A 25,604-nucleotide genomic window follows, 5' to 3' on the forward strand; every position below is an offset into this window, starting at 1 on the left:
CTGACAAGGCTGGCTGACTATTGGGAGTGGGTGGGATGGGGCTGTGGGTGGAGACAGGACAGGTGTACTAGGGGTCCTATCCTGCTCTTCTCTATCTCTCTGCACTGCTAAAGCAGCCCCTCCAACTCAAGGATGTTTTGCAATTGTTAGAGAAAAGGAATCTTCTGCCCCAACTACTGGCCAGCTCCAACCCCCAGTCAGCTGGCAGGTCCACCTTTGTGTGTCTCCCTCCTGGGCTGGGCACCCAGGCACGGGGCCACCAGTCAGCAGCCTCGTATCAGTGTGGGATGAGAGAGGCAGGGCAAAGAAAACCTGTTGCCCCACATATGTGTTGAGTACATGAGTCCTTTTTAGCCGAGCTGGAGCATAGCATCTCCCGTCCTGTGGCCTCTGGACCGTGGTGCCAGCCTTTTGGGTCCTGGACATTTCACCCCACCATGCCATAGCCTACAGCCACCACAGAGAGCCCGGGGGGCAGCGCTGAACTGGGTTATGCCCTAGAGCAGCAGCCATAAATCAAGCCTGCACATTAGAATCTCCTGGGTGACGTGTGTGTTTGGCTGGAGGGGCTTTTTAAACACTTGACCTTACCCTTAGCCAGTTAAACCACAATCTCTGGGGTAGGATCCTGGAGAGCAGCCAGGGCCGAGAACAACCGCCAGGGGGCGTCCCCTGGTTTCTCTGTACCCTTCCTTAGCATAACCTTGAAGACAGTCACTGGCCAGCAGCCCTGGGGATGGGGGGGTCTTCTTTCCATCTCCTGGTTAGATGAGTGGGGAGTCCTGAGGACTGGGGCAGGGGCCATTAAGCCAACTGTTCCATCCTGCTGCTCTCTGGTGGTCTCCTGGCCCACTCTCCTTGTTCTCTGAGTCTAAGCCTCAGGCAAGGCTTGTAGTTCAAAATGCCCCTGGGAGTTCTGTCTTTGCCAGAACATGCTGGAGCTGGAAGGAGGGTGGGGAGAGGACACGGCGCTGTTTGCTTCTCCTTGTACCCTGAGGTCTGAGTTTAGCTCCAAGTCTAAGATTCTCCATGGGCCAGAGAAAGGGGGTGGGGTTACGGGTTCAGAGCCAGGTGAGCTCAGATCCCTCTGTGGCAGTGGTCACGAGGGAACCACAGGGACCACAGCGTCTGATTTATCCTATTGATAAGAGTTTAGGGAAAGACCTCGAAGAAAGGAGGTAGAAAAGGTAGACGTTTTTTTGCACCTGTTGTCCTATGAATGGCAGAGACCCATGAAGGAGTAGGCAGGACTGTCCCTAGAAATCGTTTCAACTCTGGTGATCCTGGGTCTACAGTGAGATCCTCAGAGCCTTGCTTCCTCTACTCGCTTCCTCCGGGAGACACCTGAGGTCGTGACTTCTGGCCAGCTCTGGGCCATACAGCCCCTTCATTGACTATAAGCCCCTTCTTCTCCCTTTTCAAGCCACCCCTTGCCAGCGTAGACACAGACCATACAGACACACACATATACTCTGAGTCCCATTTCAACACAGCTGCCTTTCAGAGGTTTCCTGGGACTTTTAGAATTGGGTTTTAGTGAGGCCCTCGAAATTCCCAAGGGGAGGGTCTCAAACCCTGTTTAGTGGAGACTGGGGGTGGAGGAGGATAGGAACACCCCAATTTCCTACTGGGAGGAATTTCCTACTTGGGAGGTCCCAAGATGAGCATTCCCACCCCGTCTACAGGCGTACTCCTCACCCTTTCTCCCCCATTTTAGTTGAAGGTACCCAAACTCTTAACCTAGGTGTCATTCTAGACCAGTGCTGTCAACAGGACTTTCTGGGAGAATGGAAACTTTCTATATCTGCAACTGTTCCATAGGATAGCCACTAGCCCCCTGTGCTGTTGAACAGTTAAAGTGTGACTAGAGGAACAAAGGAACCACATTTCTTATTTCAACAGGTTAAACGTAAGTAGCCACATGTGGCTGCTGGATAGCACAGTCTATACTCTTCAAGATCCCACTTGCCTGTCCCTGCCCGTGAAGCCTTCTCTGATGGTGCGGCTGGAGATGTCACCCTGCACCAGCACCCCCTGCAGTGAGGTTCAGAGAGCCGCTGCCCCCTGCCTTCCTTTCTCACTGTGAGCCACATCACCGCTCTTGCTTATTTCTGTACTCCCCCCAGTCCTCCCTCAGTACTCCATCCGGGCTTGCCGAATCGGATTATAGGTAGCAGGGTTGTTGCTGTGACATAAGGGACAGAGGGCAGGAGCTGGGCTGGGCTGAGACAGGAGAGGGAAGCAGTGGGGAGCTGGGTAGTGGACAGACCATGGGCTTCAAAGCCAGGCTGACCTGGGTGCAAATCCTGGCTATGTCATCCACCAGTGTGTGACCTTAGGCTGCTGAAACTTTCTTAGCTTTGGCTATTTCATCTAACAGCCATTATGTTTGTCTCACTGGCTTGTAGTAATAATTAAATCAGATACCTCGTGGGTCAAAGGACAAAGCAGTAGTAAGCACTCAACACATTAGTTTCTTGCAGTTTCTCCCAAGTCAGAGGAATTTTTCTCTTGAAGGGGGCACTCACAACGCAGCCTTTTGGAACCTTCTGGAGGGGATGCTCTTGGAAATTGTTGCCTATTTTCCTTGGCTTGCTCATTCAGGGGAGGAAGGGATGACCCTCCTGCAGTGCCTTGGTGTGGGCTGTGGCGCTGAGACCTCTTGGGACACACCTACAGTAGTGTCAGGTCAGCTGTAGGGCAGAGGCAAGCTCCACTAGTGGGTCGTGCCCGCTGAAACACAGCTGCCAGGGATATCCACGGATTGTGTTGCCCCAAACCCCAAGAGCCAGATAGTGGGTTCAGTGTCAGCAAAGCAGACACTGCCCATGACTGCACCCACCTGGAGAGGGTTGGATGCGGATGTGGCCTGGTGTTGGACCCTACTCTGCCTTCAGATGGGCAAAGGCAGTATGAGGGCTCAGCCTGTGCAGAGAAGGGTGGGCAGATGGATACAGCACTGTAAGGAGGAGAGGAGGAAGAGGAGGAAGAGGAGGAAGAGGTGGGCGCGGTGATGGGGAGACCTTAGGCTGGGTGGGGAGAAGGGTATGGTCAGGTCCCTGCCATGGCTTTTCCAGCTCTGGACCCCAGAGAAGCACCTGCAGTGGGGAGAACTAGATGATGGGACTTTCTCCAGGCTGTTTCCTCCCTCTCTTGCCCACCCCACCCTTACCTGCCCTGGACGCGACATGGAGCCTCACCCCTGCAGACTGCATACTCATGGGGCCAACAGGACAGAGTATTTGGAGTTAGGCCTGGCCAGGAAAACCCAGAAGATGTGGCTACCATAGCTTTGTTCCTGCAAAATCCCCTGCCCCAGACCCTGTCCCACTCTCCCCAGGTCCCCCAATGGTGCCATTTCCCTCCCCTTGCCTGACCCCGATTCTTCCCTTCACCGGCAGCATCTGACTCCCACTGCCCCAGAGATGCTGGGAGGCTGCCTCCCTTTCTCTGGCCTCACACAGGTCTCCAGGTCTCAGGACAGAAGGCAGGTGGGAAGACGAGGAGGAGGAAGCCTCCAGCCAGTGCAGTGGCCTGCAGCATGTCCTGTGGACCTGGAGCTGTGGTGGTTCCACCTGGGAGTGAAAGGCCTCTCCAGCGCCCTCTGGGCCGGGGTTCCGCCCAGCAGCTCTCACTCTGCTTTATTTGTCAAGTAGCCGAGCCGGGATGGGAGAGGGAGTGGGAAGCTGTTCTTGCCAGGTACGCCCTTCTCCCTGCCCCTATAACCCCACAAAGCTAGAGGGTGTCTCCCCACCTCCAAAGATGGTCTGCTGTCTCCTCACCAGCTTCCTGCTCCCCTGGACTCCCCAGAACCCGGGCGTGGCAGAACCAGGGGCACATGGATGCCCAGACTCTGACCTCCTGCCACTGAAGCCCCGGTAAAAACTGCACCACCTGCTCCACCCCCGCCTCCACGCATTGGCTGTGCGGCTGAGCTGGCTATTCACATATACCCCAAGGGCAGCATCCTAAAAGTCTGGTCCCAAAGGGTTTTTCTTTCTCTCTCTCTCTTTTTAATCTTCTGACCACACTAGCCTCCTCCAGCTTTACTCAGGGCTGCTCAAGAAGTGGGAAAGTGGCACAGTGGTTAAGTTCACACGTTCTGCTTTGGCGACCCAGGGTTCACTGGTTCGGATCCCGGGTGCAGACCTACACACTGCTTATCAAGCCATGCTGAGGCAGGTGTCCCACATATCAAGTAGAGGAAGATGGGCACAGATGTTAGCTCAGGGCCAGTCTTCCTCAGCAAAAAGAGGAGGATTGGCAGCGGTTGTTAGCTCAGGGCTAATCTTCCTTAAAAAAAGAAGTGGGCAGAATGGACAATACAAGATGCAGAGTCAGAAGACCTGTGTTAAAAGGCCAGCCCTGCCACCCGGGCAACCGCCCTCCCTTAATGTGAGACTTCTCCTCTGTAACAGGGGACCCTACAGACGACCTCTGGGGGTTCCGAGGAAATCACCAGAGCATGTGCGCTGGGGCCCACCAAGGCGTCTGCATAGATGGGAGCTAAGGCCACACAGACAGCCTTGGGCCCTGGGACCCAGAGGGCAGGGAGGCAGTGGGGCACAGGGCTGGGCCACCAGTCCCTGGGGACAGGGATGATGCGGGAAGGGATGCTAGATAGGTGGGGGCACTGGAAATGCCCCCAAGGCAGGCCAGTCCTCAATGTCCCTGGTTGCAGGCAACTAACTGCTCCTCTTCTGAGACCACCAGGGAAGCGGGACCACCAGTCGCTTCTTTCAGGGCCTCCTGCCCACCGTGCAGGAAGTCCTCCACGCCATCGGTCTTCGTGTCCTCACCAATTCCCTACCTACTGTCCCAGGCCAAGGCACATCAGGGCCGCTGCATCCCACATCATAGTCATCATCTGGTAAATGGTGCCCTGGAGCTGGGCCGTGCATGCCACACCCAGCCAGGGCTCTGTCCTGGGGGACAGGGAGCATTTACAGTTATCATGTGATTGTTGGATTAATGCCCATCGTCTCAGTGGACTGTGAACTCCCCGAAGGCAGGGATCACAGCCCTCTTCTCCACTGTTTCATTCCCAGCACCTTGCTCAGGGCCTGGAGCACAGCAGTTGCTCAATAAACATTCACTGAGTGAGACAATGGCGGGGTGGAGGATGGATGAAATGATGCAATTTCTCCGGCACTGCTCACCTTCTCAACTCCCAGGACATCTACCCCTCCCGTGGCCCATCTCCCCCTCCCGTGGCCACCTGGGAGTCCTCCAGAACCCACTGGAAGAAGAATAAGGGCCTGAAGCTTCGAAACCTGCAGTCACATGCGGACATCTGAGAGGACATATGCAAAGTGACCAGCCGTGCCTGACCGGGAAGGCTCATTCCTTACGTGGGGCTTCACTGTTGTGCTCTGGGTTGGGAGGGGGGTGCTTGCAGACTCCACCTGCTGTAAAGGCAGATGAATGATCCTTTGATTAAAAGGCATTCTACGGAGAAAGGCAGGCACGGAGACAGAGGCACAGGGAAAGGCAGCGAGGAGAGAAAATCAGAAGGCTGCAGCCTGCCCAACCTCCAGCTCCCTTTCGGCCCTCACTGTCAAGGCGAAGGGGCCACGGTCAGGCCCCCTTGGGAGAGAGCAGAGCCTGGGTTGCCCCTTCCACCTCAGCGTTCCTGGGTCGCACACCTCCTGTTCCTTTGCCCCTGAAGTACTGAGGGGGGAGAGGGTGGAGCCCAGCCCTCCCCCTGCCCACTCTAGCTGTCAATCTGCTGTCTGGCAGGAAGACTTGAAGCTTCATGACAGCTGTGGGCAACTTTCCCTGCCCCGCCTCCCGCCCCTGCCTGCCCTCTTCCCCTCTCCTCCCTGTCAGTGCTCTTCCCAGATGGCTCTAAGGTTGGCTTCCTCCCTCTCTCCTCCTTTCCTTCCTTCCTTCCTTCGTCCCTTCCCTCCCTCCCTTCCTTCCTTCCTTCCTTCCTTCCTTCCTCCCTTCCATTTTTCCTTCCCTCCTCCCTCCCTCCTTCCTTTCTTCCTTCTTCCTCTCCTTTTCTCTCTCCCACCCTTGTCATCTCATCCCCACATCAATTCCCACAGCTGATAAAGCTGTTTGACCTCATAAGATTTCCAACCATGGGATGAGCTTTTAAGTTCCCATCCAGGTCAAGATCTTTCACAGACTGAGTGTGTGATGTGTGTAAGTGTGTGTAAAGGTGTGTGCACTGGCTATGGGGTGGGTATCAGCAGCTGAGAGGTCCCTGGGGTTTCTAGCCCCCCTTGGGTCTGACTCCTTCCCCAGGAGATGATCACTGGGTTATTGACCCCACACCCCTGAGCTAGACCAGGGGCCTGTTTTGCACCCGCTCCTGGAATCAGGGTGCCTCTGGGGACAGGAGCTCAGTGCTACATTCAGGTTCAGGGAGAAGATCAAAGTCCATAATTAAGTGTTCAGGGCAAGTGAAGTGCTCCAAACTTTGGTGCTAAAAATATTGTATTTAGCATGCAAATTATGCCCTGACAGCTCCCCGAAGCCTGAGCCGTGGGGGCCGCACCTTGTTTGTCATCACCACTGTTATTCTCAAGGTGGTAAGAATATTCCTCCTTCCCGGGTTGATTTATATTTCATTTTCATAAAGCTAAATTTCTGTTGTTGGGATGATGCCAAGTCATGGCCCCAGAAGGCTTGGGGCTGTGACTGGTCTGGAGGCCGAGGGGAGGGAAGACCACTCAGGCCACATCACTCAGGGCCTCCTTGCTTCCACAACCTACCTCAGAGGAAGGGGGTCCTGATGAGAGACAGAAGACAGGGCAGGGGGCAGGCATAGGCACAGGCACAGCCGGTACCCCGAGGGTCGCCTTTCCATGGAGGCTTATTTGCCCTAGTGGGTGAGAAGGGCTCAGGATGGGTCCTTCAGACACACCAGGACCTGGAGAGGAGGAGGTGGGAAGTGGGGACAACTTGGCTTCCCTCTGGTAGGACCCTGCTGTTCTGACGATTAGAGGAGCCTTGGGTATGCCGTGGGATTCCCCTTGGAATCTTCTCCCCTCCCATCTGGGTTGACACTGGAGGGTTGGGGCCACACAAGAGCAGGACTGAGAGCTCTCACGTCCATTCAGGAGGAGAGGACACAGAGGAGGGGAAATACACAAGCACACACATCTTCTCCTCCGTCTCCCTAGGACAGCTCCTTTCCTCCTTTCTCCCAAAGTCCTGTCCACCCTGCTGGCGTGGTCAGGGTCACCCTTTTCTGGAGGGGTCTGCAGAAGGCCTTTGCAGCTCTGATGCCCAGCACAGACACAAGGGCTTTGGCTACACTTGATGCAGAGGACGAAGGTGACGCTGCACCCTTCCACCCGAGACACCTCGGATGTGACCCTTGTCAAAGTTTTATTAGTTTGGAGCATGTGTAGTGATGTTACAGAGTCTGGGGCCCGGGGGATGCCCCAAGCTGCAGCTTCCCCTTGTCCCTCGGGGCAGGGCCAGGCCAGGCCAAATGGTATTCAGCAGCCTCTTAGCCATGGGCTCTCTAAGGCGGAGGCAATAGAAGGGAAAGGGAGCGGGAGAGAGAAGAGGCAAGAGGAAGAGAAAAGGAAAGTGGTTTTGTGGCCAAGTGTGGCAGGAGGCGGCCCCCTAAAGAAGTTCAGACACCCCAACCCAGGCCCCAGACGTGGTCATAAGCCCACCTTATGGGTCACCTGGCTGGCCTAGCATTTGCTATGGGAAGGGATGCACCGAGTCTATCGGGAGGTGGCAGAGTGGGCTTGCGGTGGGCTTCCCCTCTGCACAGACTTTCCTGGGGCCCTTCAAGATCAGGGTTCCTCCCCTCAGAGGAGCTGGAACAGGGTGGAGCAGGTCAGGACCCACTGCTGTGGGAAGTAGAGGATCCTGTCGGGCAGGAGAGGGAGCAAAGATTTTTGGCTTGGGCTTCTCTGGGGTTCATCCCACAGTCTGGTATGTCCATGGGTCTCCCAGGACTGGAGTTGCCTGGGACCTTGGCAAGAGATCTGGCTCCCCTGGTGTGGGCCTTATGGAGTGTGACCAGTCCATCCCTCCCCACCACCTGCTCCAGCACAGGCCTGTGAAGGCAGGCTGAGCCCAACAGAGAGCATGGCCTCTGAGCCCTGACTGGCCCCGGCAACCTCAGAGTCCAGAAAAGGGTCAGAGAAGGCGGCTGCATCTTTGGTGCCAAGGAGAGGGGGCCTGGAAGTGGGAGGGGGCGGCTCTGTGAGCTGCTCCTGAGCCAGGGGGTCCAGCGCAAGGCTGCACCATGCCTGGCTCTCTAGCACTCCCCTGGTAGAGTGAGGGTGTGCGGGCAGGGAGGGGCGTGGCGCCAAGCTAACACTGCAGGGCCTGCCGGGGCGAAGAGAAGGCAAGTCCGCTCTGTGCCCTCCTGCCCGCAGCTCCCAGGGATGGAGGCCGGGCCAGCCTGGGCAGGGAGGTGGAAGCAGGCTGCTGTGCAGGTGGGCAGCAGGATCAGCAGTGTAGGATCTTCAGGAAGGCCTTGCGGAACTCGATGTTGAAGGTCGTGTAGATGATGGGGTTCACGGCGCTGTTGACATAGCCCAGCCACGTGAAGGCGCTGTACAGGACGGGCGGGATGTTGCAGTCACAGTGTATGTTCAGGATGTGGGTGATGAAGAAGGGCAGCCAGCAGATGATGAACACGCCTGCGGGAGAGGGCGGGGGTCAGGCTGGCCCCAGGGCCAGGCAGAGGCTGGGCTGGGAAGGCCCGCGCTCACTGGGCACCTGGATTGTGTGCTGTGGCTGCGGCTCAGGACCGAGGCTGAAGCAGCAAGAGCACTGCGGGAGGAGGTGCAGTCTTGGATTCTAGACCCGCCTCTGATGCCCATTTGCAGTGGACGGGTCACTTCCTCTCCTTCAGTCTCATTCTCCTCATCTGACAAATGGGGATAATAATACCTACCTCATAGGGAAAGATAAAGGGCTTGAAAATGAATCTGAAAGGTTAACCTTCTGACACGCCAGCCAGTGAAAATGGACATCTCGAGTCTACTTTCTGGTCGTCTTTGCGAACAAGGGCTTCCTCGGCAGTGGGAGTGGAGGGTTTGTTCAGTGCAGTTTGGGCCAGAGGTAGGAAGGGAGAACCAAGCACTCCACCCTCTTAGTTCTCACAGCATCCCAGTGAGGAAGACAGAGAACAGCCTGGCAATGGCTATGGGACTCACGAAAGACCACTCCCCTCTTAGGCGGCAAAGCTGAGAGCTGAGCTCCAGTCTATCAAGGGCCCCAAATAGCCAGGCTCCTGCTACCTTCCCCACACTTCCCCCAGCCCTTGATGGGCTCCCTTGTTAGTCCCTGCCTTGGGACATGCACTGTCACCTAGATTGACCTCCAACCCGCCCGCTCTACCTAACTCGGGACCTCTTGCACAAGTGAGACTCTTGGTGTGGAGGCGTCGTGTGCACAGAATGCCCCACAGGCACACTGGGAGTCCCCAGGGACAGAGGGGTGCCCAAGAAGAGCAGGACCACAGAGCAGAGAGAGACCCTGGGGACTGCAGCAGAGGGCCTGGTCTGACTCTGCTGTCACCACTGGCCACGTGATCAGTGGTCGGTCCCTTAACCTACTGTGACCAGGTGTTCTCATTCATAAAACCTGAATATTAACCTCTGTCCCTCTCACGTCACAGGACTGTCGGGAGGTCAAAGGGAATGGCAGGTGTGGAAGGATGTCACACACTGCCGTGGCTACTACATGGATGGCAGAGCCACATCAGCCCTCCTGTACCCAACCACACATGTCAACTCAGCCCTCGATTTCTGACCTTTCTTATCGGGTTTACTAGCAGACTTTCATTTGAAAGTCCTGCCTCACTGGCAGGGCCACGCCCTCATTTCGATCCGGGCCCCCTTCTCACAGCTCTGGTCCCACAGGGTCTTGGTCGAGTCAAGAGAACTGAATTTCTGAATTCCTCAACAATAGCAAGATTAACAAAACTATGGTGATAACACTTACCTGTGTGTACTACTTTGCGGTTTACAAAATGCTTTCACCACCGTATGCCATTTGGCCACCACAACAACACTGAGAAGTAACCTACTCTAATGATGAGGGGAAGAGAGAGAGAGAAAGTGACTTGCCCAGGATCATGGGGTTCTGGGGTCACTATGGTAGACGGGTCAAGTTCACAGACTCTGGAGTCAGGCTGCCTGAGTTTAAATCATGGGTCCTCCTTGGTCAATTAATATAACCACCCCAAGCCTCAGTTTCCCCATCTGTAAAGTGAGCACAGTTATAGAATCTACCCAACAAGGTATATCAATGGGCTTGCCCTGTGCCTGAGAAAGTCAGTCGGGTGACCCTCCCACCATGGTCAAGAAGGACATGGCAGGTAATGGGACCAGCAGTAATGGGTCCTTCCCCCAGCCAGCCTTGGGCAGAGCTAAGCTGTGGCAGCCCTTGGGGCCAACTCACCGAGAACAATGGCGAGCATCTGGGTGGCTTTCTTCTCCTTCTGCTGGGAGAGCTTCCTACGGCTCATGGTCTTGAGCGAGGTCCGGGTTTTGCCATTGGGCATGGACTGGATCTCAAAGATCTTGGCAATCTTGGGGTGGTCTTTGGCATGCCCGTTCTTCTCTGGTTTGGCAGGGCTGTCAGGAGTGCTGTGGAGGCCATGGTGGGATGGGTCGGGGAGGGTCAGCTGGTGGTGGCTGGGTGGGATGGGGCTGTACCGGGTCCTCTCGGGTGGGCTTGTGCTGGACAGCATCTCCATCTCCAGCTCCTGGGCTCGGCGGGCAGCATCCTGCAGAGAGGCAGAGAGCTCTGGGTAAAAAACCAGGCAAGTTCTCAGGCATCAGCCACTCAGCCTTACCTGGCCCCACCTGCCCCACCTGCCCCACCCTGCCCTTCTCTATCCCCCTCTAGAGACTCCTGCAAACACTACAGGGTCACTCTGCCAGAGAGGCAAGGAGGATGATCACTGGGAACAGGCATCACCCAGGACGCACGGCAGCCCCTGCCTGCAGGGTCACCCCAGGCCCCTTCCTAGAGCAATCCCCAGTCAACCTCAAAGGCCCCACAACTGTTCTGGCTTGAATCCACTCATGGCCTCCCAGGTCTTCCCTATGCTCCCTTGTTTGAGGCCTTGGAGGTCTCAGCCTGAGCTTCTGAAATGCAGCCTCGCTGTGTGCCCAGGTGCCCCAAGCCTGAGTCTCTGTTTCAGCATCTGTCTCATAAACAGCTCCTTGGAGTCCGGCCTTTGCCTGCAAGTGAATGGTGGGAGACTTGCTTCCTGAAGATGGCTGACCTAGACTTTGTGTGCGGCCCTCTGCGGTTCCCTGGCCCATCCTCTGCCCACCTGGGGATGGGGCCCCTGCTGCGTGGCCCCTGGGGCTGCTGTCACTGGGCTAAGCCTGGGGTCTGCTGTGACTCTGCCCCTCCAGGCATCCCCGACAGGATGCAGCTCACCGCCAGCCCCGTGGCCGCTCTGCTCCCTCCTCCCCCAGCTCCCAGCCTCCAGCCCCAGAACCTGCACGTAGTGAGGCAGCATAGGTGAGTGGAAAGAACAAGGGTGTGACTTCAGAGTCACGCAGGTCTGGGCTCAATTATGCACTCTCACACTAACTACTGTTTAGCCTTGTATGAGTTACCTAACCTCTCTGAGCCTCTGCTTCCTCTTCTGTAAATGAAAATGGGTAAAATCAATAAGACTTACCTCTCAGGGTCCTGTGAGGATTTGATGAGATAGTAGGAACATAGTAGGGATTCAATTAATGGGAATAACCATTATTATTGTTACTTTTTATCATGTCATGGTGGCCCACTCCTTTCTCCCAACTGTTTTCCTGTGCTAGGGGTACCTCTCTGTGCCTTGAGGAATCAAGCTGTCTTGCTCCATGCCTGCGTGGGAGGTGTGCATGGTAAGGTAGAGTGGCGGGTCCCGGGAGGTGCTTGTCCCTTTGGCCAGCTGCTGAGGTCTGAGAATTGTGGCAGTGGGCTTCCCTAGGGGCGGAAAGACCTGGCTCGGGTCCCTGCCCTGAGCACTTACCAGTCTCCGCCTGTTCACTGGGAAACTCCCATTAGACTTCATGATAACGGTGCAGAGTTTCATGTCCTCGGGGTGAGTGCAGTTGCCCTGTGGAGGGAGCCAGCACATGAGTCATGATGGGGAGGTGGGTGGGGACAGAAACCCAATGTGGAGTGGTCAGACTTGGCACAGGAGCTCAGAGAAGGGCAGAGATGAGAAGGGTGGGGGCCTGAGGAGACAATCAAGGCAAAGGAGAAGGTCGGCACTGTGATTAGAAGAGGTGGGCAGGACGAGGGACAAAAGGGCTCTGACTTTTACAGGGCCCCTGCTAAGGGTCTGGCACCATGCTAAGCATGTTCACATCCCTCTCACACTGAATACTCAAGACTACCCTGTGAGGTCAGTATTATGAGTCCCACTTAACAGATGAGAAAACGACTGAGGCTCAGAGAAGTTAAACAACTTGCCCAAGGTCACTCAGGAAAAAAGTGGCAGTGCCAGGATTTGAACCTGATGTGTCTAACCCCAAGGTTCTTGTTCCTTCTATGCCCACGTGGTGTCTTCCCCGGGGAGGGCTGAGCAGAGGGGAGAATTCACAAGCAGGGAGATGAAAGAGGGGCAGAGCAGAGAAGAAGCAAGAACAGGTGAGGAAGGAGGAGGCGTGCACAGAGGGGAGGACAGAGTATGGAAGGTAAAGGAGACAGGATGGGGGCGTCAGAGGGAAGGAAAGGGAGACAGAGGCCCAGCTTGAGGACAGGAGAGGCGAAGGAAGGAGGAGAGGAGTCCAGGAGGTTGCCGAGAGCTGCTGCCTTCAGACAGAGATCTCCGGGCAAAGACTTCTCCTCCCAGGTGGTCTCTGCCACCCGCCCCACCTCCCACTCCTGGAGATTCAAGGTGCTCCGCTGAGGTCAAGCCTTGGAAATCTGCCCTCGCCCAGCTCCTCAGAGCTCCTCCAGCTTGGCCCCATCCTGCTGCAGTGTCCCAGCCCCTCACTGAGCAGGGACAAGCCCCTCAGTAGTGGTGAGGTGGGGACATTGCCGGGGAGGGGGGATCTCGGGACCTTGAGCGGGGCCTTCAGATTGGCCCGGAAAGCCCGGCTGCTGCGCTTTGTGTTGACCCGCTTGCGACGCCTGCGGAGGACGATGTAGATCTTGATGTAGACCAGAAGGGTGACGATGAAGGGCACGTAGAAGGAGACGATGGAGGAGTAGACCACGAAGGCGGGGTTGGCGATGATGCACTCGTTCTGGTCTGGAGGAAGGAGAGCCCCGGGTGGGCGGGCATCAGCAGGCCCAGGGGCCCCAGTGCCGCCAGAGCACCTCATCTCCTCTATGGGAACGAGGAGCAAGGTTACAGAGAATATTGCTGGGTGTCTAAGGCTGCCTGGAAATGTTGAATGTAAATACATGCACAGTGTAAATTGGAGCATTAAATACAGCCGTGAGTGAAAAGCTAAGCTGTGATCGGCTGCTTCTGAGTTTCTCCATTAACATTCCCTTGTTACTTCATCATTCATTTTGTCATCTATGCGCATACAAGCGGAGCCAGAGAGTTTGGGAAAAATGATGGCAGGAAATTATTTTAAAAGAATAAGCCATTTCTTTAGCCTTTCCTGTATATTGCAGGGACCTCTGCCACCTTTGAATTTTAGGAACAGGAAAACTTGGTCCTGTTTGCTAAACTCACCTGTGTTTCCCATGTGTTTCCAAGTTCCCTTCCAGGTTCTCTATCTCAGGGCCTTTCCAGATTAATCTGAACATATTTAGCCTTAGCGCCTCTTCTTGGAATTCCTGAGACGCTTAGATTTTTGTACCATATGCTTTGAAGGCTTCATCGGTGCTGTCCTGTCGTGGCTCCAGAGGCACACCTGCATCCCTGTGGGCCCTGAGGACAGTAAGCTCCTCATCACACCGGCAGCACTGGGCCCCCTCTGTCGGAAATGCTCCTGACGGCCTCGCACAGGACCAGCCGCGGTGGGCTAACCTCCTACTTGCTTTTACCTTTCCTCCTGCAGGTGGCACGGCCCTGGGGCTGCAGCCTCATTACACAAATACGATTTTCGGGGTGGATGGAAGCCCAGCAGCCTCCCGCCATGTGCGTGCACACGCACATGCACACACATGCAGCACGTGAGGCTGTCTGGCCTGCTTCAATTTAATAAACAAAGTTGGAAATGGCCAGACATCCTCCCGATCATTACCCCACTCCTCATCCAATCCCGTTGTTCCTGGGCCATTGTTCCTCTCTGGGCCAACCAGAGTCAGGCTTGGCACAGGAGACCCAGCCTGGCCTCAGTCTGGGTTGTGAACAGGTCCCCACTGGGCCTCTGCCCATGTCTGCATCAGGGACTCAGCTCCCTCAGGGTCCTGCACAGGAGCAGGGACCCGGGGCGGGCAGAGCCCCAGCCAGACAGAGGCAGGACTCACCTGTGTTGTTGAGTCCGAAGAGCAGCGGGCAGGAGATGGTGAAGGACAGGACCCAGACGATGGCGATCATGACGGTGACTCGGCGCTTGGAGCTGTAGCGCGTGTTGTACAGCATGGGCATGGCCACGGCTGTGTACCTGAAGGATGGGTGGGGCCTGAGTCTGGGATATGGGCCCAGGAACCCCTCACTCCACAACATGCACACACCAGAGACACCCTGCTCCTCGGGAGTGGACAGTTGGTCCACCTCCATGAAGCCCACCCATCTACTCTAAGTCAGCTCTCCCTCCTGTCCTAGACTCAGACAGTGAGGACGGCTGGTGATACCCGATCACGTGCTTCATGGCCAACTGGCGACCATTTCTCCTGGACTATCTCTGTTCCTCTAGTCTCCCTACTTGGATTTTAGGCTTTTCAAGGGCCATTGCCTAGGTCTTTGCGCCTTTGCCACTGTATCCACTGCACCTTTGCTGTGCCTGAAGACAATGGAAGTGTTTGCTGATGGACTGGTAGCCAGGCCTCTCCTGGGTTAAGCCCCATTTGGCAGCAAATGATAACAACGTAATTAGGATCCCTCACATTCCTCTATCCAGCACTTCTCATACGGTAGCTCCTTTCACCCTCCACAAATCCTGCAAGAGGAGTAGGGCTGGGGCCTCTGGGAGCCCAAGTGGCCCATCTGTGGAAATTAGTGAGAGGCTCCAAGGCTACAGGTTAGCAAGGCGAACATGGCCTGGGCCCCCTTGGCTAGATGTAAAATGCACAACCAGACGCTGCAGCCCCAGGTGGACGGGTATCATCATCCTTGGTTTCTAGACAATGAAACTAGGGTTCCAAGACCTTCCATCATCTGCCTACGGTCACCTAAGGAGGAAGTGATAGAGCTAGGCTTCAGTCAGAATCAAGTGCTTTCTCCTCTATGCCGCTCACTGTCTGGCTATTCTTGGTAGCATCCTGTCCATAAAATGGCCTCTCCTTAGGGGGTCTGTACTCTCCCAGCCAGACACACAACCACCCATGCATGCACATACACACACACACACACACATATGCATATATACACACACAAACATACAGCCACAGCATCATAGACAGAGCCCAACCCTGAAGGAGAAGTGGGGTGGCCCAAAAGGTGAATGGTCCGGGTCACCTCTCCCACCCTGGCTGGGCTCACCTGTCGATGCTGATGGCACACAGATTCAAAATGCTTGCTGTGCACATCATGACATCCAGAGTGACGAAGATGTCACAGTGAATCCTGCTGAATTTCCACTCGCCCACCACCTGTAGACAAAGCAACATAGCAGGCAGACAGCAGTCGGGGAGGTTAGCTTCAGCCCCCAGCTTGGTTTTCCTGGGGCAGATCTGGCCAAGGGCTCGGGGGGCAGCTGTGGGGGTCTTGTGGGTCTCCAGCTAGGGTCTGGGGGAGAAGAGGGGCAGCAATGGGGAGCCATGCCCATGAGTACCTGAGGCCCGGGCCCTTGGCCCCCTCTCCTCCTAGACACAGAAGGCCACTTTGTGCCAAGAACCGTGCAGGAAGAAATAAGACCAACATATACCACGTGCCTCGACTTTGAACCTTCATCTGTCAAACATTTGAGTGATCACCTTGCGACCCCATTTTACCAATGAGGCAACTGAGCCTCAGAAGAGTGCAGGGATGTGCCCAAGCCCTTCAGCCAAGCTTCTGGTCCTGGCTGGCTGGGGTTTCCGGGGGAGGCAGGCTGCTCCTTCAGTGGCCAGCATGGTGCATAGCACAGAGTCAGGGCCCAATAAATGTCTGTTGAGAATCATGATGAAAACGATGACTCTGTGAAATAGGGAAGACATATCTGCTCCTTGTTACACTAGAGGATGAAAGAGGAAAATCTGGGCTAGAACTTTAGGAACACCAGAACGGGCTGGGGTGGGTGTGCTGTAATGCTTTATCCTTGGTATGATGGGACACGTGTCCAGCCCCTGGCAGGAGCATTTTTCATCCCTCCCCCTACACACACACTCATACCCCCTTACACACACACACACTCCCATGCCCCTACTCATGCACATCCACATCCCCCATCCTCCCATTTACACACACATGCACTCACACTCACACAGCAGCCTGGCCCTGGCAACTTTGGGAGTCTGGAGCAGTCCCCATCCCTGATCGGAGAGTCAGGACCGGGAGATCCACCTGGGGCCTCTACCATAGGAGAAATGAAGAGCAGGAAAGCCCCTCCGGTGCCTGGGGCGGGGCAGTGCCCCCTCTGCATGTCACAGCAGAGCAGCAGGGCTAATGACAACATTACTCATTCTCAGTGCTGCCTCTTTTCTGCTCTCAGGCATAAACCCGATGCTGGCCTTCCAGCTCAGGGATGGCCACTGCAGCTGCTGTTGTCAGGCATGCAGGGAACAGCGGCTTTTCCTGGGAGACAGGAAAACCTCTCCCGTGGAGCTGCCTTCCTCAGGGCCCCTCCCATGTTGCAACACAGGGTGCCCCCGTACTGAAGCAGAGTGCTGACCAAGTGGGCAGGAGCTGGAGGGGGGTGCATAGAGATGTGGCGGGGGATGGAAGGGCTTCCCTGGTGTAAACAGAATCTACCTTTAGGGCACCATGGGGAGGGTTCCAGGTCCACCTGGTCCACTCTCCACCTTGAAGCCCCTCCTAGACCAGTTTTTCAGAGCTGCTTTCATGTCCCTAGGGATCTAGGGCCCTCTTCCCTGTCCTCCCTCCCTCCATCTGCCTTCCTTCTCTCCTATAGACACTTATTGAGCAACTTACTATGTGCCAGGCTCTGTTCTAGACTCTGGGGTACAGTAGTAAATAGTGCTGACATAGTCCCTGCCCTTAGGGAGCTCTCAATCCCCACCCTCAAAGGCCTTTCTGGAGCAGAGAAGAAGCGAGGGGTTTCCTCCGTGGTCCAAGGAGCAGCTGCTCTAGAACAGTTAGGGGTAGTCGACTCAGAGACTCAAGAGAATGTGTTGGTAGCCACCGTTTCTAGAACACCTACTGTGGGCAAGTACTTTATCTCACTTATTGTTCTCAAAGCTGGTACAAGAGGGGATTGCTTATGCCCATTCACGGATGAGGGAAAGGAAGCTCAGAGAGTCCACGGGGCCAGCGTGCAGCAGGGCTGGAGCTGGAAGCAAGTTCTACGGGCAGCACATCCTGTGCTCTCTCCTAAGCTGTCTTGGGAGAGACCATCTAGCTTAGCAAAAGAGGAGGTGATTATGTAAAAAGTACTAAATGAACCAACTGTGAAAGGAGAGATTAAAATTGCAAGGGTAGGCAAACTTGGAGTCAGAGAGGAAAATGGACTTGCCCAAGATGTCCTGGTGATTTAGAAGCAGAGGAAGGACTGGACTCCAGGTCTGCCAGTACAACTCCAGGGCTATTTTCTCTGCACCTTTGGGCACCATTTATTGGCTTTATTGCTCACGTGAAGCTGAGACCTTCACGACAGGCCTCAAGCTGACTCGGCTAAGTCTTAATAATAACTAGCGCATATTAAGTACTTACTCTGTGTCAGGCACTGTTCCACACGTTCCACACTCATATCCATGGAATATGACAGCAAATCTCTGAGGCTAATGACACGGCTACTGCTCCTCAAAATCTCCAGCCAGTTACTCCCCTCCCCCCAGCTCGGGGGCTTTGCACACTATTTTTCTCTGCCTCACTCCCTCTCCCGGAGAATTGTTCCAAAAGCCCCACTTCCTCCTGCAAGACTTCCTTGTCCCCATATGCCAAAGCCATGTGCCCCCATTGTGTTCCCACATCTGCTGCGAGGATTGCTCTGTTGTCATCTCTATCAGACTGCACTGTAATGGCCCTATTAGTCTCCTCATCGACGGCAGGCCAATGCCTTAGACCTCAGCCTCACAGATGGGCTAGGACAGAGAAGCGCTCAAGACACGTTGAATGAGTGAATTAATAACTGCGACCTTAGTCTGTTCACCTTCTCAATCTCATCTGCTCATCTGGAAGAGGCACACAGCAAACCCTCACCTCCAAGGGTTGGGAGGCCAAAGTGGAATGGCACCTGCAGACAAGTGGCCCCTGGCCCTCTTCTCTCAGGAGCTGCTCCAGATGGAAAGTGGTTGAGTTGTGAATTGATCCTGGTTCTCTCTCTCTAAAACCAGTGTGCTTTCCATATACTGAGCAGAATAAATAATGCACATCCAGTCCTACTGGACAGATGCTGACATGGCAGGCTATCAGAGGCATTTTACATTGTTAGAAATGGAACAGGATGGAAAATTCTGGAAAAGAGCATCTCTTGGAGAGGGTACAGTGTCTGGTTGTGAGGATATCTGGACAGGATGTTGGCATAGGGTGAAACTCCACTTGGGACATTCTCTAGGGATAACAAATAGCTGAGACAATGTCCCGTATGCAGGGCCTACTGTCCAGCTCTTGTTTTGCTGGGAGACTATGGGGGACTCTGAGCACTGACCTCTGAGATGCCATTCTCCACTCTGCCCCTTGAAACACTGAGCCTCACCTTTAAAATAATGGTGAACAGGTGTGTTTAAAATATCTGTTTGAGGACTTAGAGGTGCCTAGGAGTCCGAATGCACAGATCTGGCCATACCCTAGGCGTCTGGGTAAGGATAGTGGGCTTGGAAGGCCCAGAACCCAGGCCCAGAGCCCTGGGCAGAGCACGTCTCACTCTGGGAAGAGGGTGCCTCTTAGCCTGGGCATGGGGAGGGTCCCCTCCATGTGGATACCTAGCTTCATCTTCATCACCATTGTCACGGCCAACTTTTACAAAGTGCTTACATGTGCCAGGTGCCATTGTAAGCCCTTTTCATATACCAACTCATGTGGCTCTCAAACAATGCTTCTAGGCAGATGCTATTATTATCTCCATTATACAGACATGGAAAGAGAGTCACAGAGACATTATTTGCTCTGCCAACCACCCATCATTTTTTCCCTGATGGTCTGAGGCCTGGAACCCTCCTTTGAAAGGAAGCAGGAGGGGAATAGTCCTAAGATTTAAGAAGGGACCCCTCAGGGAGAGGCCCTCAGACGGATGTGGGCTGGACAGAGTCTAGGGTCCTCACGTAGACATGAGTGTAAGGGAGGAATTTGATCCCCGGCCTGTGGCACCTGTATGTCTTTATGCTGTTTTGTATCTATTGTTTGTTTCCTTTTGGTTCTTCCTTAACATTCAATCAGGTCACTTTGAAAGTTCCAGCCTGTATGGTCAGTGCAAAAGGGAACCAAGGGAGTGATGGCCCAGAGCTGATGGCCCTGGGGCCAGCGTTAGTGACAACAGGAAGCACAGGGAATCCCTTGGGGTATGGAGACCGGGAGAGGTGCCCCTTCTGCCCAGCCTCCCCGCCCCACTCAGCTTCTTCTCCTAGATGTCTCCTCTGCTCAAACCTACCAAGGATTCACGTTTTCTCCTAAGAGTGGAAGCCCTTCCCCCCAGGCAGGGATGTGCCTCCTCCGTGGCACAAGGGAATTCCTCTCTTGCCTGGGGCAGGAAGGTAACAGCTCAGTGATGTTAGGGACCTTGGCATTTTGGCTCTTTCCTGAATGGCTGGTCAGCTTCCCGTGCACCCAGACGCCACCCCAGAACCCTGGGCAGAGAAAGGGGCAGGATCCAGCTTGTATCCACCCACATCCTGCAGACCCACCCACATCTGCCTGCTTGCTCTGAAAAGTGTCCTCCTGAAGGGGGGACACTCTCAGGGACTTCTCTATTGGCAGTTTCTCCCTTGGCAGTGTGATCTGGGTGAAAACAGGCATCTGGGAAAGCACCAGGCAACTTCCTCGTTTGTGAAGTGAGAAGAGTAGTATTGACTCCCAGGATGAGCATGAGTGTTTGCTGAGTCTGTGTCTGCAAAATGCCTGGCACAGTGCCTGGACCATAGTGGAGGGAGGGGGGTGCCTGGACTATAGGGGGAGGGATTCCTGGACCATAGTGGAGGGGGCGGTGGCTGGACCACAGCAGGGGCTGCCTTACTACTCGAAGGTACAGCGCCAGGCTCTGTCCTGAGCTGAGCAATGGGTGACTATATGGTCCTTCCTGAGGACAGGGGGTACAGCACAGCGGCCTCTACCTGGAGGTCCCAGACACAGGCCCTAGAATAAACCAGGAGAGAGGGAAGGGAGAAGGAGAGCATTGAGCGGCAGCCCCCATATTTGAAGTGGGGAGAGAGGAATGAAGACTTCAGGCCAGGAAGCATGAACAACACCCTTCCTTGGGATCCTCATCATTTATTCCCATTTTCAGTGGGACCCAATAAACCAACTCTGGGGTCAGACAGAGTTCCAGCTTGGACCTGCCGGCTGTGTGATGCTGAGGAAGTCACCTAACTTCTCTGACTATCTGGCTCACCACCTGTAAAATGATGATAATGCTGGCCTCTTAGGGCTGCTGTGAGGAGTATATTGAGGAAACGCTGCATATAAGGGACTTAACATGAGGCCTGGCACTTAGGAAGCACTCTCTAACTGGTAGCTGAGATTGTTAAAAAGATAATCTATCCATTTTATAAGGAGAAAAACTGAGCCCAGAGTGGAGGAAGAGGCCACCTGAGAAAGTACCAGGCAACTTATTGCTAGAAACCAGCAAGGAGCCTGTTCCCCAGGCTCCAGCATAGCGCCGACCTGGAGAAGGTGCTGGAGCAAGGCAGAGGTGCAGACCTACCTCCAGGTAGACAACCCAGGGCATGACAAGCGTGGCCACAAGGAGGTCGGCCACCGCAAGGCTGACAATCAGGTAGTTGGTGGTGGTCTGCAGCGCCTTCTCACGGGACACGGCCATGCATACCAGCACGTTGCCAAAGACGATGACAAAGATGAGCAGGGTGAGCAGCATGGCATAGTAGTTGTAGTGGGGCCTGTCGGCCTTTCCTTCGGACCCATTGAAGGGCCGGCTCCAGTTCTGGCTCTCCAGATCGTCATCGTACCAGGACAGGTTCAGTGGATCCATTGGGGCAGTGGGGCCACTGGGTGGCCAGGCTCTGGCCAAGAAAAATGGACACAGGGAGTGAGTAGGAGGACATCGCAAAGCGTGCTGCCTCCCACGGAGGGCTCTGGAGCTAAAACCAACCACTGAAAATTAATAGAGAGAATTCTCCAGCTTCAGGATTTCGTTTAGCATCTAACAATTTTCTTAAAACATTGAGAACTGCTGCCACTGTTCTGCTAGCGATTCTTGCAGATGGTAGAACAAATGACCAAATATAATTTTTTTTAAATGTATAATAAAAAAAACGAGCTTGAAAAGAGCTGATCATTCATTCACCCATTTATTCAACAAACACTTATTAAGCACATCCCATGCACCACACTCAAGACAAATTGGCAAGGAGTTCCAGCTACCAGTGGTAGGACTAGAAACATGCATTCATTCTACAAATATTAATTGAGCACTGTTTTCTATAGCACTAGAAACATAGGCAGGAACAAAATAGACATGGTTCTCCAGTTCACATTCTAAAAGAAACAATAGCCAGTTAATCAAGCCATTAAATCTATGAGTGGTAGGCTCTCGGAAACGGAATGGTGGGGAGAGACACATAACCCAGTTTAGGGATTCGAAGAAGTCTTTCCAGAGGAAGTGATGTTCGACAGCCACCTGAAGGACGAGTAGGAATTAGCCAAGTAAAGAGTTGGGAGCCAGGGGAAGGATCTCAACATAGGAAGCAGCATATGGAAAAGACAGAGCTAGAGAGTGGGCCACGGTGGAGGGCTGGGAAGAAATTCAGGATGCTGAGTACAGAGGGACTGGCATGAGCTGAACCAGGGAGGTTGCAACAGGCAAGATCACAGTCATGCTGGGAATTCAGACTTGACCCTAAGGGCAGCAGGAACCACATTATCAGATTTGCCTTTGAGAAATTTTGACAGCTGTGTAGAGAATGGAAGAGGGGGGCCAAGTGGGATGGTAGAACACCAGCTGGGAGGCTGTTGCAGGAACCCAAGTAAGAGACAATGAGGTTCTGGATTTGTGCACTGAGAGCCCTGAGGAATGGGTGTCTCATCCCAGAGGGACTTCTGAAGGAGGTGCCATTTGAGATGAAGTAGGAGGAGGAGTTAGCCAGACAATGGAGTGAGAGGACATGTTTGCCAGAGAGAGCAGAACACAGTCCCAAACAAGAAATAATTCCATTTGGGGAAAAATGTAGGGCATGACAGTGAAGCTGGGGAAATTTAAATTGTCAGGCCATTCATGGGCCAGATCGGGTCTTGTAAGCTTGGGAGTCCCTGAGAGTTTGGTGCAGTGAAATAACTCCAGTAGACTGGTGTTTTAGAAAGGTCACCGGCTGCTGTGACATGGAGGGAATCTTGGAAGGGAACGAGGTTACAGCTGTAATTCAAGTAAGAGATGGTGGTCACCTGAATGAAGGTAGTGGGAATCAGGATGGAGAGAAGTGTCCAGAATCAGGTGCTAACTCGGAAGTCAATTTCTTGGAGCTTGGTCGTTGGATAGATGTGGGGTGGGAGTGGGGATCGGGCGAGCAGGGAGAGAAGTCGGGGATAACTCTGGATTTCTGCCTTGTGCTCTGGGAGGCCGATGGTGCTGCTCACTGAGAAAGGAAAGCAGAGGGGCTCCGAGGCAGACTAGGGAGGCATTGGGCATTGATGAGCTTAACAGCCTGTGTTTTGGTTGTGACTGAAACAATGCACATATAATATAGTTGGTGTTCCTGCTAACAAAAGTGTTCCTATTTCACACAATGGAATTAAATTTATCAGTACTTCAAGGCATTCCACACAAAGCACCATGATTTCCAGATGCTTTGCTACCCAAATCGATCTGAAATGCACAAATTTATGCCATTTGGGATGAAGACAGTACCACGTCCAGATCCAAGAAGAGGGCACACCAGCTGCAACAGATCAGAGGAGACCCCTGGAGAAGGGTCTGCCCACCACCTCTGCACCCTCATTCCTGTGTGACACATCTTCCCTGCCAGCTCTCAGCAGAGGAGTATGGATGATGTCCCGCCCAGCACCACCACTCTGGAGTCTTCCGGGAAAGCTTGTGGAGTGACATGGAATGCCACCCATGCAACGAGTCTTCCAATTCTAAGATAGTGAAGCACTGTGTCATACTGATGCTGAAATCTGTAAAGCCAGCTACTACCTCTTCCCACTTGGAGCACACAGCAGGAGACCTGTATGCATGTATTGATCAGGCAACATGAGCTGCCCCTGCCGTTCATTTACTCAATCAGCGTCTATGGAGCCTGCTAGACATAAAGCACTGCGCCAAGCACTGTCTGGGGCTGGAGACATAGAGGCACTCACTTCCCCCAGCATCCTCACTACCTCTCCTCCCTTTTCCTTAGTCCCTTTCCAGGTAGGACCAGTGGCATCTGATGGAGACTCTCACATTCCTGTCTCCCCTACCCCATCCATTCTCCACATCCAACCAGTCTTCTGTTTCTGCAGCACACTCCTGCACCTGCCTATGCTGATAAACAGCTTCATGTGCTTGCAAAGGATTTGATAGTTTGTCAAGTTTTTTTTATATATATACTGTCTCATTTGTCCTCAAGACAACTTTCTGAGGCTTCTAATTATGATCCCCACTCTACCAATCAGAAGAGTGTCTGGAAAACTTCCTTTCCCTTCCCCCTACTTGCCCGGTCCCTACACATCCTTCAAAGCAAGGCTTGTGCAGAACCCTCCTGCTCTGGAATCCGTCCCACGTCCTCCTGGCTGGACCATCTCCCTCCCTCCTCAGGGCTCCCACAACATTGTTTTGTGGTTCTATTCTGGAACAGACCCCATTTGTGTGTCTGCTTTTTTCACGGGTTTGTAAGCATCTCAAGGGTCACACCGTGCCTTGCTCACGCCTCATTGTCTTCACAGAATAAACAAAAGAGCATGTTATCCTGTTCTTCTCTTCACACTCCTAATGCTGTGATCTGCAGGCAGTTAGTGCTCAAGAAATGCTTGCTGAACTGAACCAAAGGCTGTATGAGTCTAACTGGGAAGAAAACTCCTCCACACTTGAAATACAGCTATTAACATAGGTCACCAGACTAACAAGGGACAAAAGAGTATCACGGGTGTTGCAGGTTGGGTCTCCAGAAAGTGGATTCTGAGTAGGAAACTTATCAGGAACGCTCTCAGGATGGAGACTTGAAGGGAAGTGGAGGAAGCAGAAGCAGGCAGAGGGGGAAGTCAGGCTGCCTTGCAATCACGCCAAAGACCTCTGGTGACTCCCTCAGGGAGCCTTGCAGAATTGCCTAAATTAGGGCAACAGGGAGCCCTTTGTGCCCTCTCATAATGTCACGGGTTGTGGACCATCCCAGGGAAAGGGTGTGACCTTGAGAGAGGCCTCTCTCTTCAGCAGTGGGCAATCACCGAGAGGGTGGACCCAGCTGAGAACTGTCAGGTGTCAACACTCCCAGGAATTGTGGAAAGAGCGCCTCAGTCCTTCATGGGATCTACAGCATCCCCACAGCACCCCACACAGCAGATGTTCAGAAATCAGAGAGGATATGCACATGGGCACAGCGGGGGCGTTCACGGAGGGCTTCCTGGAGGGGATAGAACTTAAACTGGGACTTAAAATGACGGGTACAGTTTAGATGGTAAATGTAAGCGTACCGGTCAGGAAGGGCTTGGTGGTGAGCACTCATTCCTCTGCGCGCTGGTTACTCTGCAGGGCCGTGGTGCGTCCCTTCACCCGAGGCTGGAAAGACCTCATGCACTGAATTTTCTAATTTAGTATTTATTCTCAATTTTTCTTGTTGCTTTTTGCTGATACAAGTGTAACATATTTACATTACAGAAAGAGTGGGAAAACACAGACAATGACTAAATGCCCGTAGACCCTATTAATGTCTTGGTACAGGGTTGTCTTCCCACCCCCAGAGCAATCCCCAGTCCCTCCTATGTCCTCAGCACCCTTGCTACCTGGGGCTGACATCGCTCAGGAGCAGGGGCTGCCTGGCGAGCTCTCACACAATACCAGACTGAGCAGGAATTCAGACATCAGCAAAGCCACCTCCACAGACGAGGGACTCTAGCACTGGAGGTGCTGGCATAACATAGGGGCTGAAGACCGAAAACCTGGGTTCAAATCCCAGCTCTACCTTGACTAGCTCTGGGGTCTTGGCCAGATTATTTGGCTTTCCTGAGCCTCAGTTTTCCCATCTGCAAAATAGGGACAGCAACTATTATTGTAAGGATTGAGTAAGATGATGCATGTGTGGCTGGAGCAGGTAAACCATCAAGAAATGTTGACTTTTAAAACCAAACCAAGCCAAAGAATCAA

The 25,604-nt window shown here is 53.8% G+C and overlaps 1 protein-coding gene across 2 annotated transcripts in view; it reads right to left on the bottom strand.

Annotated features, from left to right (window-relative positions):
• Window positions 1–7,322: 7,322 nt before the first annotated feature.
• DRD2 (dopamine receptor D2) overlaps window positions 7,323–25,604 on the bottom strand; it is a 60,897-nt gene continuing 42,615 nt past the window's right edge. For both annotated transcript variants that reach the window (XM_023644835.2, XM_070272798.1), the window contains exons 2-8: window positions 21,015–21,330; window positions 15,542–15,651; window positions 14,368–14,504; window positions 13,002–13,192; window positions 11,963–12,049; window positions 10,390–10,717; window positions 7,323–8,621 (exon numbers count right to left, since the gene is read on the bottom strand). In XM_023644835.2, the coding sequence (XP_023500603.1) occupies window positions 8,428–8,621; window positions 10,390–10,717; window positions 11,963–12,049; window positions 13,002–13,192; window positions 14,368–14,504; window positions 15,542–15,651; window positions 21,015–21,299 (1,332 nt within the window). In that variant the 5' untranslated portion in view covers window positions 21,300–21,330 and the 3' untranslated portion in view covers window positions 7,323–8,427. The remainder of the gene's footprint in view (window positions 8,622–10,389; window positions 10,718–11,962; window positions 12,050–13,001; window positions 13,193–14,367; window positions 14,505–15,541; window positions 15,652–21,014; window positions 21,331–25,604) is intronic.

Source organism: Equus caballus, chromosome 7 (assembly GCF_041296265.1).
Source record: "Equus caballus isolate H_3958 breed thoroughbred chromosome 7, TB-T2T, whole genome shotgun sequence".
Classification (NCBI taxonomy): Eukaryota; Metazoa; Chordata; class Mammalia; order Perissodactyla; family Equidae; genus Equus; species Equus caballus.